Source organism: Cheilinus undulatus, linkage group 15, assembly GCF_018320785.1.
Source record: "Cheilinus undulatus linkage group 15, ASM1832078v1, whole genome shotgun sequence".
NCBI classification, from domain to species: Eukaryota; Metazoa; Chordata; class Actinopteri; order Labriformes; family Labridae; genus Cheilinus; species Cheilinus undulatus.
Genome location: NC_054879.1, coordinates 34,137,142 through 34,159,006, shown reverse-complemented (window position 1 = coordinate 34,159,006; position 21,865 = coordinate 34,137,142). Strand labels below are relative to the sequence as shown.

At 38.8% G+C, this 21,865-nt stretch overlaps 1 protein-coding gene across 1 annotated transcript; it reads right to left on the bottom strand.

The window, feature by feature from the left end:
• Positions 1-432: 432 nt before the first annotated feature.
• On the bottom strand, positions 433-20,681 carry slain1a (SLAIN motif family, member 1a). The gene is made up of 9 exons (XM_041807717.1): positions 20,109-20,681; positions 13,792-13,925; positions 10,682-10,798; positions 7,532-7,642; positions 7,194-7,343; positions 5,058-5,387; positions 3,488-3,676; positions 2,995-3,334; positions 433-1,336 (listed from the first exon to the last, which is right to left on the bottom strand). The coding sequence occupies exons 1-9, from the start codon at positions 20,561-20,563 to the stop codon at positions 1,261-1,263; spliced, it is 1,902 nt and encodes a 633-aa protein (XP_041663651.1). The 5' UTR covers positions 20,564-20,681; the 3' UTR covers positions 433-1,260.
• Between the last annotated feature and the right edge of the window lie 1,184 nt (positions 20,682-21,865).

Sequence of the window (21,865 nt, the reverse complement as noted above, 5' to 3'; positions counted from 1 at the left end):
TTCTCTGCTTATTTTGTCCTGTGTTTTGTCATGTATGAAAAGTGTTTATTTTTAAACCAAAAAAAATCCTCTTGCTACCTTTTAAAAGTCATGTGTATCACCCAATAGAATTTTTCTCATGGAAATTGTACAAAGTTTGACACCTACCCCTTGACAGTGATTTCAGGCATTAAAATGACTTTTTTGGAATAATACATCTATCTGATGGACTTGTTTGCTTTTGAAGGTCATAAAGAGAACACAGAATTAATTTCAGCAGGTAAAAACTCCTCACAGTGGCTTTAAACACCTGATCTTGTTAGATAATGAATCACAGCAAAAAGAGAAATTACAAAATATTGTCAAAATTTCCCTGTGGATAGGAATAGCCATGCCATTTGCAATAAATTATATGTGTTAATACCCAAGTGAGCCATGAAAGGATAACAAAAGTATTTGAAAGGCTTTTATTCACTCTAAAAATTCACCTCCTCTTTAAATTCTTGTCATCCATAAAAAGCGTCATGTGCAATATTATTGCAGCAGTTATGTTTTATCAAAGAACATTAAAAATATTAACCTGTATGTAAACAATAATGAAAAGAAAGTAACCAAAGATAATGTGTGTACACCTACTTTAACAAATGTCATATTGTACTTAATAAACAACAAAGATAATGCATTTAAGTGTTATCATATTTCTGATAAAAGTGCTGTGAGGTCCAGCCAATAAATATAAGTGACAGGAATTACACTACTTTCAAACAGGCACAGGATGTAAGAAAATTCCAGGTTCAATTTCAAATCTGCCACCACCATCAGACAAAAAAAGAAGTGCAGAATTAGTCATATGAAATCATTAAAAGCATGTACAAAGCATGAGTTTGCTCCCTTATCATTCAACTGGAGAGAAATTTTCATTCTGTTGAATGAAAGCCTTAGTTATTCACAACAACAAATAAAAAAAACAACAAAATATTAAAGAAGATCCGGTTCACATTTAACAGCTGATTATCAGAGTATTGCATGGTTGTTTCAAACTGTGTCAGTGGTGTTTCAGCAGGTGTTAAGGTACAGATCCAGCCTGCTGGACCCATTCTATCTCCAGTCTCCACTCTGTCCTTTAGAGCACACTAACAGTTAATATTAACAGTCACTCTTTCTTGGGTCTCAGCCCAAGACCGGGCCCCTCCTGACAGCAAAAATTTCAAATCAGTCGGGTCCCATGAAGCGTTACCCTGTTCACCTCTTCAACCTTGTATTTTTTTTTTGGCGCGGGGATTAGTAGCAGCCGTCTTTCCAGCTGCCATCCCTCAGGGCGCTCAGGGCAGCCAGGCTCTTTGGAGGAGTTAGTAAACTGCACAGAGAGACACAAGACAGTTAAAAACCTTGGGTTTGTAGAATCAAATATTGATCATACTATCTAGCGCAATAACCAGAATGATTTATTAAGCTTTTCTTTCCACAGCTATATTTAATTGTGGCAATGTTCCCTGTCTAGCTGTGTCTCAATTCAGAGATAGCACCCTTCAAAGCACCCAACCTTTGCAGCTTGCATGGAGAGCTCAGGCTGATCTGAAATAACTGCACTGGATTTAGCTTACAATACCAATACATTTAACTTGATCTATTATGTTATATAGATAATGTATATTGTAATTGGAAGTTACAAGCCCCCCTTTTAACATCAGTATTGGCTGTTATTCATTTGAAACCAGTTGCTTTTATTCAAAAATGTTAAACTTGATTGCTTGAGAATACTCTGGCTTGTTTAAAGTGGCATGCAAGAAATCTTGGGACGTTGACCCATGAAGGATGCACATGGATGCATTATTTGTTGGCATGGGAAAAAAAGATGCATTTGTTGGTCCTATTATAAAGAGCCTTTTAAATGGGACATCCGTTGACACAACACTAAGACGTAGTCACTCTTCAAATTAGCCCCCCAAAGAATACAGCCTATGAAATGGGACACAGTGTCAGTGCTCCTCCTGCCGTTCCATGTTTCTCAGTACCCAAGTTAACTGCAGATAGAAGGACAAAACCAGCTGACTGTCTTGTTCCTGGGCAGGCTTGGTCAGGGTTATTTAAGCTGGCTTCTCCCCAACTTTATAGCCAGCTATGTCCCAATTTAGGAGCTGCATCCTTCAGGGGCACATATAAAGACTGCTTATGTCCCAACAGAATGGATCTATGTTATTTAAGCTGGTTTATTCCCATGTCTATCACTGATTACGACCCGAGTTTGGGGCTGCATCGTTTGGAGGGCAAATTTGCTGACTGATTGTGTCACAGTGGCAGAGGCCTTCCCATTTCAAAGGCCGCTTGTAGCCAACAGATGCCCCTTTCTCTCAGTGCCAAATAAAGGATCCATCTATTGCATCTTTCATGGTACAATATATCCCAAGATTCATTACACATCCTTGCAAATGAGCTGAAAGTCTCTGAAGCAGCTGAGTAATACCTTTAAAAAGTATGTAATTGGTTTCAACTTAACTGATGTTAAAAAAGGAGCCTTGAAACAGTTTTGATAATAGGCCAAATTACAGGGTTAGTTGTGTTGGCTGGTTCTGGTATAGCTGTTGAGGTTGCTGGGTGGCAGAGTGAGAAAGGGTAAGGGTGGGAACAGCTGGTGTTGTCAGTGAGGCTAAACTAAAACTGCATAAGAGATGAGACACAGCTTTTCTCTCTTGTCATCATTCCTCATTTGCTCTGTTGTTTCTGTTTCACCTCAAACACACACATTAATGTTTAAGTCACTACTTATTTATAGACTGTAGATTATTTGATAGGGTTGTTTCATGCAAGTTTTCAAAAAATTATTTTCTAAAATTACTTTGAAAACTGTGTGGTTTACCTCTTAGTCCAACCTAACGAGCCTTGGCTGTGATGCTATAGTACCTCTCTGGGGTGGAATCTACTGTAAATGTCTTTGTATGCCTCAATTTCATACTGAATCCTGTTTCTTTGGCACAGAAATGAGGTTGATACTGACATTACTGTCTGTCCTCTTACCTCCGTGTGGGTTGGCCGATTTTGCTCGGACGGGGAACTCCACCTGTCCCCACGAAGGAGGCCGGTCGAGGGAGGGAGCTGCGAGGAATAGCTAGCTGGTTAGCACTTGCTTTAAGGGGCTGTGGTACCAAACTGCTGCTGCTGCTGGGTTTGAGGGGCTGAGGAAGAGCGGCACTGCTGGGGATAGAGTGCAAACTGACAGAGGTGGACAGAGAGGTGGAGGTAGGGCCCTGCTGCACCGTGGGGCTTACGTAGGCTGTGGCTTTTAGAGGGTGTCGGGGGGTGGTCGGGAAGTTGCCCACACTCTGGACCCTCTGAATGAGCTGCCCTGGGGAAGGAACTGAAACAAAGATCAAAATAAGTCAAACAACATCAACCAGACTTCCTTTACTGTGTTTGAAATTGCCCTGAAATGACACTCTACATTTACTTATGAATAAAATTGAGCAGTGTTTCACTGATTTATTCATAGGCTTGTGGAAAAGAGCCTTACTGGAGGACTGGAGTCGTGCAAGCCCATTGGATGAGTCAAAACTCTGGCTGCTCCGGAGGGAGGAAATTGTTGGCAGGGAGGAGGGGCCGTTTGAGGGTGGATTGACAGGGGAAGCCAGGCACGGGATACTAGGAACACTGGGCATGCTGGGAGCTCGGATCAGGTTGGGCATGCTTCTCCGTAGTTTATCTATGCGGTCACACCAACAAACCCGATCAATGTTGATTCCATTTGGAGATTTCCAGTCAAATTTCCAACATTAAAAGAGTAGGCTTGTGTACAAGAATTAATCCTTCACATAATCTCCTTTCAAACGACCACTTGCTTTTTATAAGTGTAAATAAAGAAGATATAATACCCTGAACGAGAGCTTAGACTAATTTGGGTATCTTTTCTCAGTTTCAGGACAGATTCTACCTTCTTTTTTAAGTCCTTTTGCTAAGCTAAGCTAACCAGTAGCTAGTTGTTACTTTAAACAGTATTTAGTGTACAAACCACAGACTGTATTAAAAATGGACAACACAAGAGCGACTGAAAAGTGAAGCCAAGAGAAATAAATATAATTTGTATTATGATTTTTGTGTCTGGTTGCTTGTTGTCAGTGACTGTTACCTGTGATCCATCTTAGCAGGACTCTCTTAAGAGAGATTTTTGAGCTCTAAGAGATTCTCCTTGATAAATATACGGTATGTAGAATTTCCATACTGAAATATCTATATTAAATTAAAAGTGACCATTCCTATGTTATATGTTTTTATTTAGGTCTTACAGCATCTCTAATATTTCCTAAATTTTTCAAAGACATGAAAATTGTACATTTTTACAACTGTAACGAGACGTGCCTGTTTATCAAGGCTGCCATAGGTTGAATTGTTCAATTGGCCAAAATGATCTCTGTAACATGGATCCCCCCACATCAACCATTTCAAGTGAGTTCAGTGCCGCAATACCTACTGCACAGTCTAACTCCAAATGATAGCACCACTTTGATGTGTCAGCGCCAGTTGTGGGTATCTTGGCTTCAACGTCGTAAAATAGAAGGAGATGGAGCTGTGATGTCCATATTTATGCCCAGTTTGTGGTACAGACGTACAAATCTTCTAAACTAACTTAACTGAAAGAAAACAAACAAGCACTTTTGCAAACAATTCCAACATTTTTCCTTCATTTCCTGTTTATCTAATGTATCTCAGAGCTTTTAAAAGTCCTAATCAGGACTAAAATCCATATATACTCCTCACCATGGCAGCAAAAAAGGTTTTAAGACTACATCAGCCAGCCATGCTACTGAGTGAAAGGAGTACACTGACACACTGACCCTAACTGAGGATATTCTGTAAATCCTGAAACCAGCAGCCCTTCTCTAAATCCTTCTTGGCACACACAAAAATCGTCTTGTCAGAAATTTTGGCAAATCTTGAATGTGGGTAATTCTGTCAGCGTGCTTTCAGCCTGAATTGGGGCATTCATATTAATCTCACTCAGTGAATCTGAATCCTTGCAGTCACGTTGAATATTTAGTGAAGTTAAAAATGAATGTGAATAAGGATTTTTAACATTGAGGACTCACCCGTGCTATTCCTGTACGCTGAGTGTGTGTCTGTGGTCAGGCTGGAGGGTCCCGAGTACTGTGAGAGTCCACTGAGAGAAAACTGAGGGGTGATGGAGCTGCGTCTGCAGTCTCTGATACTGGAGAACGTGTGGGAGTGGGGCAAACTGCCCCGCTGCATAGACCCGGTGCGGAAAAGTCGGGGCTGAGGAGGAGGGAGTTGGTCATACACCTCGTCCTCCTCATCCTCCTCCTCCAGATCCATCTCGCTGCGCCTGAGGGAGTGTAAGGAGAAGCTGGAGCTGCGACGGCTGGCCGTGGCTGAGGTAGAGGCGTAGTCCTGTCGGAGACCTACAGGGGGGGACAGATCGAATTTATCCACGGAATACATCAACCTGAGCCTAATATAGTAAATGATACATATTTTCTTTTTGAGGCGCTTCTCATCCATTATTCAGTCAATGAATCTGAAGTCTAGACGGATAGAGGAAAATGTTTTTTCCACAGAAATATGCTGAAAAATGTATCAACCAATCAAGATATCACAAGTACAGCTGTATAAAGGTCAAACATCTACATAACATCTTATTTTTAGCCATACATCAAAAATGTAACAGGCTAAGCAATTTCTGGAGCTTCAAAGGGTTAAAAGTCTGTTTCTGAGTATAACATAGTGTCTCCTATTTGTATTATCAGGTTATGGTACTTTAAACATAAAGATCACTGTTAGGTAAGAAGAATATAAAAATAGAGTCAAAATATGTCCATTCAGAAAAAAATGCAAATTTTGTTATTTCTGGCCCAGACAGTTCTCTCTCTGCTGACTCTTCAGGTTGCTCTCTTTATATGTGGGTATGAGCTAGCTAGGTGGGGGGATGTTCTAGCCTTCCCTGGGTGTTGTTAACCTGACTTGACATGGGACACATTTCACATCCATCTGGGCAACACCCCATAGACAGGGTCTAGGGCAGAACTTTGCAAAACGAAAAAAAAAAAAAAAATTAAGGTCAACTGGAAAACTTTCTGTTTGGATAAAACTACCACTGTAGCTGCATCCACACTAATCTCTGCCATAGTTTACAGGCTTGCAGTACAAGCTACTATGCTACGCTACTATGTCTTTCTTCTAAAATAATGCTGATTGGGTCAGCCATTCTCTGGTCAGGAAGATTGGTGAAAGGAGATGACTACTCAGTAACCTAATTATGTGTATGCTCTCACTTCAAATCTTTCCACCCTGTCGGGCTGTGCGGGCCATTATGGGCCATGTGGAATTGTTGGTAGTATCAACATTGTCCCTACCTGTAAGCTTGCATAAACAGTTTGGTTTTGGGAAGTTGGTAGTGTCGTGTGACACATAATGATGGGGAAAAGGGTATAAGATTGGTTAGTTTTGTCCCATTTCTTTTTTAGATCAGGTGTTTTGGTCCAATCATGCTCCGAACTGCAAAATATTCAATAAACTAACCATGTGTGCTGTTGAATTTTTTTTTTTTTGGGAAACTTGGGCCATGATCTGTTGTAAGACAGACGGGTGGGTCCTGAGGCCCTACCAGTTGAGAACCACTGCTCTCCAGGCTAGCGCCGCAGTAGTGTATGAACAACAAAGCCTTTCAGTGGCTAAAATTCATGCCAAAGCCAATCGAAGGATGTGCAAAAACTTCCTCTGTGCCAAGAGACACTTTTGGTGTAAAGAAATGTGGTCGAGGTCTAATTTAGTTCTTAAATCAGACCTTGACCTGAGCTAAACCAGCATCCTGATATACCAACATTTCAATGGCTGATTGATTAATCCATGGATTTCTGGATATATATAATAATAATCATCAGTTGCATCTCTTGTGAAAAATGCCGTCAAAATGGCTTCTTTCCTTCTAGCATTGTTAGTAGGAGGCTGGAATTAATTCACCAACCCTGCTTATCTGACAATTGTGGAAAACTTCAAATAAAAAACAAACTAAAAAGGAAAACTACAAGGGAGAAAATAATGGATGGATCGAAAGATTGGTGATTTGCTTTAAGTATATTAGGACTTGTTATGCTAGCAGTGTGTTCAGTTGTGATTTATGCACCTCAGACTTAAGGTAATTTTTCTTGGCTGTTAGGTTTTCTATCTCTTTCACCTCTATGATGCCTTCAGGGCATTTCAGTACTCACTCTCCTCCTGAAGTCGTGCCATGACCTCCACATCTGTCATGTCCTGCAGTTTGTAGCTCATAGAGATGGAGTCGTCCTCCAGCTCTGACACACCAACCTCACTATCAAGGGAAGACTGAGGGCTGATCGCTGCATGTCGGCGGCCCACGTCTAAAAAACAAAGAAAAGAAACTCATCTTTCCAACCATGATATGTTCCTTTCTAAACCAAGTAAAGCTGCCAGTTTGGGATCCAGGTAGATCCTCATAACCGTGTCATGCATTTATTGATTACAGATGGGCGGTGACTCAGAATGAAACAGCAGGATTGAGGAGGACATATTGTCAGTGGGGTCTTACTATGGAGGGTGGAGTTTGATAGGAAAGTAGGCGCTCTGTCTCCGAGGCTGCAGCTGGTCCTGAGCGGGGGAGTCGGCTGGATAAAAGATGGACTTGAGGAAAGCAACGGGGCTTTAGGAGAAAGAGAGAGACAAGACTTAATTATGATGATGACAAAACAAAGTGCAAATAATAGTTCAACATGCACTATGTTCATTTAAAGAAAAGATGGACAGGAAGTAGAATCTACTTCTCGTTGAGACTGAGCTGCTTCTATCCATCTGTCTCAGGGTATGACCTTTTAATCTCTTCTTAAGATTTTTCTGTAATCTGATTGTAAACTGCAAGTCACAGGTCGTTGAAGAATCCAGACTATGGAGGCAACAGATGCTTTTGGCTCAGTGTTTTATTACTTTGGATTTGAAATGGAGCAACGACGTGAGGATTAGGGAAACATTAAGGGAAAGATGGTTATAGCTTATATACAGTTCACTTGGTTTCAAGCAATTAGCCTAAGTCTAAGAGAACTCCATTTGCACTTTCATTGAACACTTTTGTCATTATTGTAGGTGAAAACTAGTTCTGGAAAAATATTAGAAGTTAGGTTTAGCACAAAATTTGTAAATTGGAAACCTTTGAAAAAAAAAAAATCTATAAATCTAAAAATGTAATCAGTTCACCCTCAGGTCTAGGTATATTTCTCTGGCAAATTTGGCAACAATCCCTGAATCAGGGGTTCTCAAACTTTTGGGCGTCAGTGACCCCTTACAGAAAATTTTCAGAGACCCCTACATAACCCTCACTCTGATTTAACATATGTTAACTGCCATTTATACTCCTAGATGCTGTATTTTAAACTCTTCCACCTAAAGACAAGCTCTTGTCCAATAGTGTGGCTTCTTACTTTTTGCAACCTTTTGAGCAGCCAAATAAGAAGCCCTCTGGGCTTTTTCTGAGGTTTGGGTCAGGTTCACCATTCGTGTTTTCTGGCAGATGTATTCCTCACCCTTTCATCAGAAAAAATCTTTTGTTTTGTCCGCTTTAGCTTGGCAGGCTTCATGGCTTCATGGCTTCAGATAAAGACACACAACACATTTTGGTCTTCTGTTGCTATTCTCAGTAAAACCAAACTCGAGATAGCTGTCATCATATTTTCTCAGTTTAGCTGATTTGGGCCTAGCATCACTTGATGAAGTGGATGCGCTTAAATATTTATCCAGTGTTGCTAGCTGGACCTGCACACCAAATGCATCCTGAGCAACGTGACTGATGCGTGGCGAGTAATAGATTTATGTGATATGTCACAATCATATCTGAGTTTATATTAGCCCAAAGCGGACTAATGTGGGAATCACTGGTTTAGTATGGTTTATGTATGGTGCTGTTGTGCCTATATGTATTTATTTGCTTTTTTTAAATGACATGGCATTACTTTATAAACCTTTTTTGTTTTATTTTTGGATCCCCAAGCTGTGGCTCGGGAAAGTATGAGAACCCCTGCCCTAAATACTTTCTTCAAATACTGTGCTTACAAGGTTTGAGGTCACATTAACCCTGACCTCATACCAAGAAAATGTATAAAGTTTATCTTCAATTTTATGGGACATCAGAGTAGGGAACTGGCTCCTGCCACCAGCTGAACATGGGTATTTTTGAGCAGTGTCAGGTAAATTTGCTCCACCTACCAGCCACAAGCACAGGTTAATTCAGAGTTATAAATTATATGAGAGTGACTTTATGACAGTAAACGACATAAACTGAATCCTCGATTTCTGCTTTTCCTGCTGTTTTTCTGAGCAGAAAAATGTATTAAGAAGTCATAATGTGTTAACTTGTAACAAAATGCTGCTGTTACATTTTCAATTGGTTGTTACGTTATGAAGCAAGCAAATATTTCTCTCCTAATAATGTAACAATTTTTATTACATTATAGAATGTGTCAATAATATATGGATTAACATGGTAATTTCCTCAAAATAAAGTGTAGTCTGCACTAAAAGCACTCTTTCAAGTTTTTAGTGTAATCTAAGACAAAAAAATGTTCAAACACATGCATGAATATGCCAAAGTCTGGTTAATTCTGAGAGTGTATCCATGCTTGTCAGCATTTAACTGACATTTTTCTCACTTTCTTTAATGGTCTGTTTTTACCACTTGACATGAGTTTCAGTGTATTTACATATTGCCCCCAAGAGATTATGGCTTTACTGCACTTTCTTACATTTTCTTTTACACATTTTGAGCTTTCTGGGTGGAAATCAGGCTGGCTTGTAATTGGCTGGTTAATATCTGTGGGCGGTGCCTACAGGAAACTGCATCTTAGGTCCGCCCACACCCTTGACAATTTAAAAATTTACATGTTAGCAACAGCTGCTGCACTGGATGGTTTCTTATGGCTCCCTCAGGTCTGGACAAGCCCTTAGTTAGTAATGCTGCTATAGGCTTAAAGCCAGACCTGAGCCAGTCCTAACTATAAGGTTTATCAAGCCATTTTACAAAAAGTTGTGTTGTTTGTATCAGTTCACAAGTGAATGAGTAAACACACATACATATACACAAAGACAAAGACAGGCCTGAGGGAGGAGGGGGGTGTTTGAGTATGAACATTTTTTTAGTCATAAACTAAAGTAAAAACTATTGAAAGAGAGCTTTTAGTGCAAACTAAACGCTAGTGTGAAGCAATTACCATGTTAATCCATAAATTATTGACTCACTCTATAATGTATAAAATTAATCATATTATTAGGAGGAAAATATATATATAGACTACAAACCACTGGACCACTGGCTAACCCAATAAGCCAGCTTTTCATCAATAAACAGATTTATTTTTTCAAATTGTCAATAAAGCTCTGAAACAAATGCCAAAAGACCTAATTTCCTTGCAATGGTCACCTCTGTGAAATAGTGCTCCCATTTGATATATTTTAAACGTATTGGCAGTTGTCTTAAGCTTTCTGACCAGGAGATAACAGCGTGTTTTAGCATGTTCAGAAATAGCGTGCTGCATTTGACTAATACAACACTAACATCTATAATCTCTGACATATTCAACTCTGACATAAATAATCTATAATCTATCATCAATAATCCTCCAAGCCTATCAGAAAACAGATTAACTGTGTTATGTTAGCATGAGTTAGATGCATGAGTAGTATGCTTTAGTGTTACCTGAGGACTCGGTTAGTGCAGCAGATTTAGAGTAAGGCAGGACAGGGCAGCTGAGGGTGGAGAGCCCTTCTATACAGCTGTAAGGACGGACGGAGGAGATTCCACGCCTCCGCTTAGCTAAATACAAGATGGTAAGGAAGGAAGTATTAGTTGATGTTTAACTAGTAACACACCCACACACATGCACATACAGTATATTGGTGATATCTCAACACAGTCTGCTCTCAAGCTAATCTGCTTTTTACAGATCAGTATTGATGTTTCAAATGATTGGGTCACAGCTCGGACAGAAGAGGCTGATAAAGTAAGAAGAGGTTTAGCTTACCACGGCGGCTTATTGGGCTAAACTGCAGGGTTTTTTGGAGGGGTCTTATAGGATCAGCAGGGATTGAACATGTAGGCTTGATACTTTTCCCAAATTCAGAATTAGATCTAACATGGTCTACTTTAAAGTGTGCAGGTTTCATATATACTGCTTAAAATATATTCTTGATTTATGTTTTCATGGAAAAATACTTTCTTTATTAAAGGTTTTCAAAAGTCTGAACTGATGTTTTTAACACTAAAGCCCAATTTCCCCATGGTTGCAATTGTTTTATTCTAAGGTTGTAAGGTAAATACCTTTTTACAAAATGCATTGTCTTGAAAAAGGTTAAACAAGTAGGAAATACTTTTTTTGCTCTTCAACCTTATATTTTTTGTCAAAGGACTGTTTTGCCAGCAGGCATAGATGACTTTTTTATAAATAATAGCAAAAGATCCTGTGAGGAGTTTTTAACTGGCAATGAAACAGACTGAAATTACAAGTGATGCCTCTTTATGGCCTACAAAAGCAAAGAAAACAATCAGCAGCAAGACTGATTTTTGTCTATAACGTAATTTTCAATGCCAGAAACCACTGCCGTGGGGTAGGTGTCACACTGGTTTACGGCAACCTGCACAAAAACACTTTCTCCTACATTTCCCACTACAAAGATTTGGTAATCTTTTAAAAATCTGATATGGGGCGTGCTGATGGTCGAGTGGTTTAAAGCGCGCACCACTTACGCGGGCGGCCCAGGTTCAAATCTGGCCTGTGGCCCTATGCTGCATGTCTCTCCCCCACTCTCACCCTATTTCCAAGTCTATCCACTGTCCTCCTCTATCCAAGCCCATTTTGAATTCTCAAAAAATTAGGGACAGGGCAACCAAAAGATGGAAAAGTTAAGTCAAAACAGCTGGAGGAGAATTTTTCAACTACTTGGGTTAACTGGCAATAGGTCAGTAACATGACTGGGTCTAAAAGTAGCACTTTAGAGGGGCAGTCTCTCAAAAGTAAAGATAGGCAGAGGTCCATTTATTTGTGAAAAACTGCACCTGAAAATTGTGGGACAATTTCATAAAAATCTCCCTCATTGTAATTTTGCCAAAACTTTAAATTATAAAACATATTATAAAATATATCATAAAATATATACAAATCAATATTATAAATATTTTTTCATGAAATGGTAAAATCCTCAGTTTCAACATCTGATATGTTGTTCATGTTCTATAGATCTGCATATCATTGAATTCTGTTTTATTTACATTTTACACAGTGCCCCTACTTTTTTTGGAACTGGGGTTATAAATGATGTTTTTAACTCTGCTTTTCCCTTTGAAGGACCTGTTCTTCATGGATGAATGGTGCTCTAGAGATAAACTTGCCTTACAATGCAGACTATGAGCGAGTTAATTTCGCATGGGATGACATGATTTATATTAGATAATGTTTTTTCAGTTTGTAAACAGTGAGCTCGTCCCCCTCTAATTAATAGTCAGAGAGGCACACACCTGACAGACTGGAGCCTTTGGCATTCCTGACACAATTAGGCTCAAACACTGCTGGATAAAACTAGCATTCACAGCAAGTTACACAAACAACGGCTACACAAACTCAGAGACAAGGATGTATTCATGACCCTGAGGAGGAGAGCCAACCTTCACTGAATACGGCTAAAGAGAGAGAAATGGACCTGGAACTGGACACAAAAACGGGAAAATGAGCATCTAGAAAATACAAATGAATACAAACTATTTGAACACAGATGATTTACAAAAATATTAAAAAATTCTAAACAATGAGGGCATATAAAATTTCTACCCATGCACGCAGCCGTAAAAGAGCCTCTTGTGAAGGCTGTTCAAGCAGAGTGCTGGTCAAATCTGCCTCAAAACCTAGCTAATATAAGCATGGTTTCTATGGCAACCATATCCCTGTCCATGCAGGAGTGTTGAAACTGAAAAAACTCCAAATCTAAAAATGGGCCTGCCAGTAAATGCCATTGAGCAACAGACTTGCATTTCAGTTGCGGAGGTTTGAAGTATCCTGGCTTTTTATTTGCAAAGGACATTTTTCCACTTTATTCTAAGTATGATTAAAATGTTTAGGAGACTCAAACAGTAGGATATATGCAATCCAAGGCAGCTGTCATTTAAGCTGTGCGGGATGTGTCAGCTTTGTTCTGTCATCAAATATGGGGTATATCAGGTGTCGGATGTTTCCAGATGGAGTGTGCAGTTTTTGCTGTAATTGGGGAAAGCTTTGGCTTTACAGGGAAATTTAAGGGGGGCTGTAATGTACTTTTGCATCACAGTTGAAGGTAAAACGCCAACATTACAGCCTCAAAAAGGCAAAAAATAATGCTCTTTTTTGTATGCTGTGCACAGTGTAATACTATCCAAAAGCCCAGCATGAGATCCTCCAAATGTAATCGTGTTTTAATATCAGCAGAGAAACAAATCCTTTAAACTGATCTTCACTGTTCTCTTGAGACACTGGTAGGTGTGAATGGGAGTACTTCCAGCTCTGTTACCACCAACAGAAAATCTCTCTGTGGGAAGCTTGCTGAGGTACTTAAAAACCCATAAATTTAATGAGAACGAGCTAAATGGTCAAATGGTTACTAACAGCTGAGCTGGGTGCAGAGAAACGCTCCCACGGCTCAGAAACTGTTGATGAAATCCTGCTGCACATGGAGGCGAAGTGTGTCACAGCTTATGATCACATGTCAGCAGATAGAGGGACAGATGTCCAGATGTGGCAACAGATGAGGGCTGTTAATCTGAGAGAGGTAAATACACTGTACCTTGGTCCAGTCTGTGACAGAGGGTCATCCTGGCCAGCTCCACCTCAGGCCCTGGGTGGTCCAGTACCTGCCTGCACCACTGTAGAGGGCTGAGGATACCGACACCCAGCTTGGCTTTAGGGCTCACATATAACCTGAGGCACAGATCACAACATATAGTTTAGTTAAGATGACTTTACAGCAAAGCCCTTTCACTGTGCTGACTGGGCAGCCATTTCCTTCTAATGTCTTGCTCACGTCCACTTTTGGTCTAAATTGTGCTGCTATGTCCAGTTTTGGAAATTCTGTAAACAAAGAATATGCTCAGTTGCTATCAATTCAATACTTTCTTCTTGATAAACAACCTAAAAAACAGAGAACAGTTTGGCCAAATTTTAACTTAAAATTGAAGTTTGATAACCCACTAGCTACTGTGATACAATAGCTAAAGTTAGCATGAAACCACTACTGAGCTGTTATTATCAATGTACTGTTACATTATAAAAGAAGAAAGCTTAAAATTTATGGTAGTGCAGCCAGTTAAAGGTAACGTAAGCTTAGCAATAATTCATGATAAACCAATCAAATATCTAAGTAAAAACAACACATTTGGAGTTAAAACAAAATAAAGCTAACCCATTAGCCACTGTAAAACAACAGCAAAAGCTAGCATGAAACCACTACTGAGCTGCTACTACTTACTTAACGTTAGCCAACAAAAGGTAACATTAACTTAGCCGTACTTCAAGATAATAGAATCAAATTTCATAAAACAGAGATAAAACAAAAAACTGATCACTCTTCAGCTACTGCGACACAACAACTAAACATCATAATGAATTACCTTTTGAGATATGCTATAGTTAGCATACAACAAATATTAAGCCATGGATGCTGCATAAAACTGTAGGGAAATTGTTTGTTTAACCAGCAAGCCATATTGCTAAAGATAATTTTATAAGGCATATTCAATGTTAAATAATCTATTTTGAAGTTGTAGAACAACATTTGCACTAAAATCAAACATTTATTAACACATTAGCTGGGTGATCCACAAAAGTTAGCATTTAACCCAAAGCTACCAGGTCCTGTTTTATATTGCTGATAACAAGAGACAAATGCTTAACCAACAGTTATACTGGCTAATGAAAGGTTAAGTTTAACTGCTTTGAAATAGTTTCTCTTTTTCATGTCAGTTATGTGTACATTTTTTAAATTATTTTTTTGTTTTTGTTTTTTTTGTCTTTATCCCTTGAGTCATTGGCAATACAATCCCTCATAGAACTCACACACAGTCATACACACCACTCACATTTTCTGTGCAATCTTCTTATTTTTTATTATTTTTCTTTCTTTTTATAATTGTTGTTGCTAGTTTGTCATAATTTCCGAGTAACTTGTTTTTTGTTTATTTTTATTTATTTATTATAATTTTTTTCTTTCTTTCTTTTTGTATGTTATACGTGCATATAATATTGTGTAACTTTAATATCCTTTAGGTGGAGGCTTCAAATAAGCCCTTTGGGCTTTTTGCCTCTCCCTGCACCTCATATAATTTGTCATCTTTGTCTTTTGTGTATTTCATAATTGTGCAAAATAAATAAAATAAAAAAAAAAAGTTTAGATTATGGTTATATCAACTGCTTAAGTTAGAACATTCATTAGCCAAAATTGTAATAATTATATACTTTATATTAGTAAAGGTGTGTCTGCGATAATAATAGCTAATTGAAAGTTAGGATAAAAAAGCAAGATGACAAAAAAATCGACCACATTTTAAGTAAGAACAGCATTAGCTACAGCTAGACATAACTTAAAATTAGCCTTTAACAAAACCCCAAGCAAACATTCAAGTTTGACAGTTTTATCTTAAGAAAAACAATAAAGATGTAAATGTCTTATACTCATGTAGGCTACTTAACAGTGATTTTGTGGAAACAATGATGTTGTTTAGCTAATATTTATGTAAGCCCATATTTTGTAGAATACTCAAGTTGTATGGGTTTTCTTCAGACATCTACTGGGATATCAAATATTGACTCCTTTTTTGCGTTTTGGCTTCCCAGATTATCCTTAACCCTTATCTCTTCACAACTGATGAGCTCCGAATGGATAGCACAGTCTTTTAGATCCTCTCTCAAGTTTGACATTAAAGGGAAATGGCAGCCATGTGAAAATGATGAATTATGTCACTTTACAGTGTTGTACATGGTTGTTTCTCTGTGTATCTTTATAGATCTGCAAGGAGGATTTTACAGCTGCAATATTTCCCAGGAGTTCTCCAGGCAGGTAAGGACATTTTGGCTGAATAAAGAAGACAGGGTCATAAAATCAAAACCCCAATAAACAATAAAAGCTCAATAAAGCTCAACAGAAAGCAATTGTCATTTGAAAGCGATAATAATATAAGCTATAACACAACCTAAAAAATGTCTAGGTCTAAAAAACTAAAAATTGAAGAGGTGACAGCTTCATTCAGCGCAGTGATGTGGTGGGTGTGCATATGTACACCGTTACAGTGAAACAATAAGTTGCAAATATAGATATTTTTAGATTGCACAATTGCTGATCAGAATCTAAAAAAGCCTTTTACTGACAACTGGGCTGTAAAGTGATTTGCACTGTCAACTCACAGAGGAGGGCTCAAATCCAAGTCAGATAGGGCCTTTCTGTGTTTAGATTGCATATTCTCCCTGCGCATGTGTGGACTCTTCCAGGCTACTCTGGCTTCATCCCACAGTCCAAAGACAACCTTGTTAGGTTTACTGGTGACACGAAATTGCCTGTAGGCGTGAGTGTGAGCGTGGCTGGTTGTCTCTAAATGTGAGCCCTGTGATTGATTGGTAACCAGCCATTAGTCTCGCTCAATGGCAGCTCAGATTGGCTATGTGACCTCAAGGGAGAAGTGATATAAATAATAGATGGATGGATTTTCTGACAATTTAACAACAAATTAAACAAAAGAATAATCAAAGGAATAAAGATAAACTTGATGAATGATTCCCTTGATACTTGTGCCTTAGCCAAATGAAAAAGCAAAATATAGCTATTCCATGAATATATTAAACTGATTTCTAATTTGACAAAGGTTATACAGAAGTAAGTGAAATAAAAAGGTTGGCCCTATTGTGCTACAAAAAAATTAGTGATTCCAGTCATGAGCAAAACTAAAAGTGTCACTTAGAGTCCAAGTATATGAACCCAGCAGAACTGACCTCTTCTTCTGCATCTAGGCCATGGTGTTACTGACTTTGTGTCAATTAGCTGGGCTAAATGGAGAAAGGCTACACTGACGTTGTACTCGGCTGTGTGCTACATTTTCCGCATCATCACTTCAGATACATATAAGCTGGATGTGGTTCAGCAGTCAGCACGTGAGTGAGTGTGCTACCTAAGTCAGCAGTTACACAGCTTCAAAGTAGTTCAGCCTGGGGCCAACACTGCACACTAAGCCGAGCTGTTTGATCACAAGCTGAAGGGGGTCATTGTTTCTAACCTTATCTCAGTGCTGTCTTACTGTGAATAGATACCTAGGCTGTTTGCATAGTTCATTCTGGGACAGCAAAGAGTCAGTGTGTCTTTTGGTCATTTGAATTACAGTTTTACAAGAGCCATTAAATAAAGGTGATGAAAATAATCTTTCACACACGCACCGTGATGTGGACATGGACGATTCTGCATCGATGCAGATGCAGAACAATCAATGAATACTGATGTTGCGAGTAGATTTTCCCCCTGCAGCTTGACCTACCATGAATCCTCAACCATACACCAGCTTCCCTTCAAACAGGGCTGATTTAGATGCTGTTTAATGGTAGTCTATCTAAAATAGTGTGGCTTTCTTTGTGTTTACAGTAGCACTCAACACATGTGATGCTACTCAACCAATCAAATCTTTCATTCAGATCGTGCTGAGACAGAAACAAGGATAAGCGAGAGAGGGAGAATTAGAAAAGGCAAAAGCAAAAAAAGATCAATAAATCAAGATTTAAATATTTATTATTAAAAATGTTTCTGAAGAAAAAAAGAAGAAAAAGGAAAAAACCTAACTAAACCTTGTATTTATTTATTTTTTAAATTAAGTCTATTACTCTAATGCCTTTTAGAAAACTGTCTGTAATGCATTTTTACAAGAAAGCCTTTAATGGGAGAATATTTATTTGCAAATGTGTATTGTAATTACGTTTAATATAATTTAACTAAAAGCAGGACTGTCAAATTTCAGAATTATAAATTGTGATTCATCTCAAAATTTCTGTAGTTAGTTGTGATTAATATTCCTTTTAGTTGCACTTTCTTTAAGTTTGAAACTTTTTTGTTTCATTTAGATTTTTTGTAATTTTTGTTCTTACCTAAACTAAGGAAAGTTGACTCCCTATTTGGGTACAGACCTGCTTTTATTTAGGAAAAAAAAAAGGAATGTCAGGTAGATCGAAGATTATTACATCAGCTTAACCAGGTAAAAGGCTGTGGCTGTAGGGAGACGTAGTGGCTTAACCAAAGCGTGCTGAAAGGAACAGTAATTGTGATCCTTAGTTGTATTGCAATTAATGCATTAATACTGACAGCCCCATTTAAAACCCAACGTTTATAATTGATGATGCATCCTATCTTGATACATTGCAATAAGTACATGAACCCTGTTGGCATAATAACTGCAACTGAATCGTGATATCAGTGAAGATTCACAGCTCTAACATCATGATCATGAAAAATAATCATTTCACTTTTGTTAAAAAAAAATCAAATTTGAAATCAAGGGTGCTCAGCTCCCTAAGAAATATGTGAATTGTAGAGTTCAATCTCCCTGTTGACCCCTCATTTCATGAAAAAAGGAAACATTTTCCCACTAATGCATCAGAAAGCTGCTCATCACTGATGAGCCATAACTGAACGCTAATACTACTAAACCATTAAATCAGCAAAGTTTTGAATGCAGGACTCTTAAAACGGTAATACTACACTAGTCAGTACTATTACTTCTTTTTCTACAGTAAATTACACAAAGTTGATTTTTCCACCACTTTAAAATCATGTCAATAGGGGTGCAGGTAGCCTGGTGGTTAGGTCGTGCCCGACCTGTGGCTCCTTTCCTGCATGTCTCACCCCCACTCTCGTCCCTATATATATTTCCCACTCTATCCACTATACTCCTCTTTAAATAAAGGCATGAAAGGTCCAAGAAATATGTCCATAATATAATTTTCATTAAGGGCCTGAAAATAAATATTATATCACCAATATTAACTTATCGTTTTCTGCCAATTTTTAAGGTAGCAGGACGTACTCCCATGAAATTATAAGTTTGCAACATTTTTCATGTATGAAATAAAGCTGGCTGGGCACCTGCTCTCATAGTTATTTAGGGGTGCTAATATCAAATTTAGGGGTGCTCTGGCATTCCCAAAGAGGGGTTAAAACCATCTAAGCTTGAAATACAAGGTGGATGTATTTTTATTGTCTGAAACAGATGAGAAAAAGTTTTTAAAAAATGCGGCAATTTTCCTTTTCCTTTCAGAGATAGATAACAACAAGATGGGAAAAAATACAAGGGTTCTTTTTTTCCTGAGACAAAATGTTGGGCATCAACAGTGCAGCCAAATGGATTGTGGTATTACTTTTTCAAGTAAAAGCCCTTCTTTTTTATTTTAAGTAATCATTGCTAAAGGATTGACTAATCTGTGACTCTAAATATAGAAAAGCTATTTAAACTTTTAAAAATCTGTGTACATTTATGGATTGACCTGAGTTTTCTGTTGATATTATGAACGGTTTAATATTCAAATGGATCATATTTGTTACATGTTTGTCAATAAAGGCTGTTTTTAGGAAAGTAAAATGGCACACCAAAATCTATTTAGCTCCCCAGCTCTGTTGATGGCATCCTCTCTCAGATGATGAAATAACAGATCATTTTCAGTTTCTGTTGTCTTGTTATTTTCTTTTTTTTCTAATTTGAAATTGAAAATGAAACCTTAGCTCATCTATTTGTGGCCATTATACAGAAAATCTTACTTAAGATTATTCAGTACCCAATGATTAAAAGATACACTGACACTAAAGCTTGTTTTAAATCTGTTTGTTCTATTTTCTTCTCTCTGTTAGGTGTCTGCAAGTCTACTCCACCAGGAGAGAATCAATATGTAAATCAATAATGGGATACATGTCAGGGTAGAATTTCACATAATGTAACAAAACTGTGGCTAATTGACAATCTAATGGCCCACGAGGCATCTTTCAGGGTCAGACAAACACAGGCGTCAGATAACGACGCTGGTTTAATGTAAATCCCCCAAATATGTGGATGTGGTAGAGTGGTATATAAACAGAATAGTTACCAGCTATCAGGCTCTCCAATAGGGAGCACGACGTTCAGGTCCAAAATATCAACCTCATCCAAAACAGTAGTTTCTCCCTCGGCGCTGCTGTCCTCCCCAGCGGTGTCAGGAGACGACGAGCTGGGCTGGAAATAGGCGAACGGCTCCTCCGGCGAACCCCTGGATCCAGCAGGAGCACACGGATGAGACTGTGTCGGACTTGAAACGTCATATTTACAGGAGAAATTGTCACTCGCACACGGCGTACTAACGTGCAGACACGACAACGAGGTCTGGAGATGAGGGCCCACGGAGCAATTGTTTACAGCGTTAGCTCGAGTCCGCAATTGTTCGTTTTGCTTCTCCAATTTTCGGACCAATTCCTGCAGCTTTAACACCTCCAGCTCCGCGTTGGTGATTTTATTGTTGCCATTGACGTCTGCCATCATCTGGGGGCTCAACACCTCTGCTTCCATTTGGTAAAAAGCACATTGAGAGAGGCAAAAAAAGCACGGCCTGCCTGCAGAGGGTCCTATTCAATTCAGAGGGTGTCCAGATTCCCCCGTTTAAAGCTACTACACACGCTCTCACACTCTCGGATACACACACTGATGCTGCTGCTGCTTCTAGGATGACTGCACAGCCTGCTTCTGATTGGTCAGCAGCCTGGAGTTCAACTCCCATCACACCACTGCTGAGGAAGTATTCTTTATGGACACTTCAACACACATGCAATAGACCTATAAGATATCACCTCGATCACATCTCTATCAGGGGCGGTTTCAGACATTTGGAGGCCTTTCCCATATATTTTAAACAAAAGCCGAGCGAGTGAACAAAACACAGTACATTCAGAAGTCATTCAGACCCCCTTCACTTTTTTCAACGTAGTTATGTTGCAGCCTGATGCTACAAGCATTTTTATTATTTTTCTCTTGTGAATCTACAATCAGAACCCTATCATGACAAAGTGAAAGCAGAATTTTAGAAATTTCTGGAAATTTATTAAAAAGAAAAAAAAAAATGAAATTCTATCACACTGACATAAGTTGAAGCACTTTTGGCAACAATAACTGCTTAGAGTCATTTTGAATATGACACAACAAGCTTTGCCCTCCTGGAGTGGGAGATTTGCTGCCATTCTGCTTTGCAAATCCTCTCAAGCTGGGTCAGGTTGGATGGGGACCATCGGTGGACAGACATTTTCAGGGCACAAGGTTCAAGTCAAGGCTGTGTCCTGGCCACTCTAGGACATTTACAGAGTCCCTAAAACCATCGAGTCGCATGACTCACTTGGAAGTCGCAACAACTTTTACCTGGATCTTGCGTTGTTTGCGTGCTGTATACAAAGGTATAAAACAGCCAACCTAACTTCAGCCTGACCAGCTGCTCCGGACTGGTCAGACAGTTTTCTGACACAGTTGATATTTTGGTCATTCAACTCCAGACAACTCACAGTGAGAGCAGAACCACAAGCAGAATCTTCAACTTTGGGGTATTTTTTCCTCTGTAAACTTTCAGACAACAACTTAACTCCTACCTGACTATACTCATACACTGTTAGCACTCCTGCACAACCATCACACTGTAAAGTGTGAGCACATAAATCGTATGCGATGGTCGTGCATCATAAGTGAATCGCACAGTGTAGACCTGGCTTTAGCCACTCCTGTGTTGTCATGGCTGTGTTTTTAAGGTCATTGTCATGTTTGAAGGTGAACTTTCAGCTTAGTGTCAGGTTCTAAGTTTTTAGAGAGGATATCACTGTACTTTGCTCC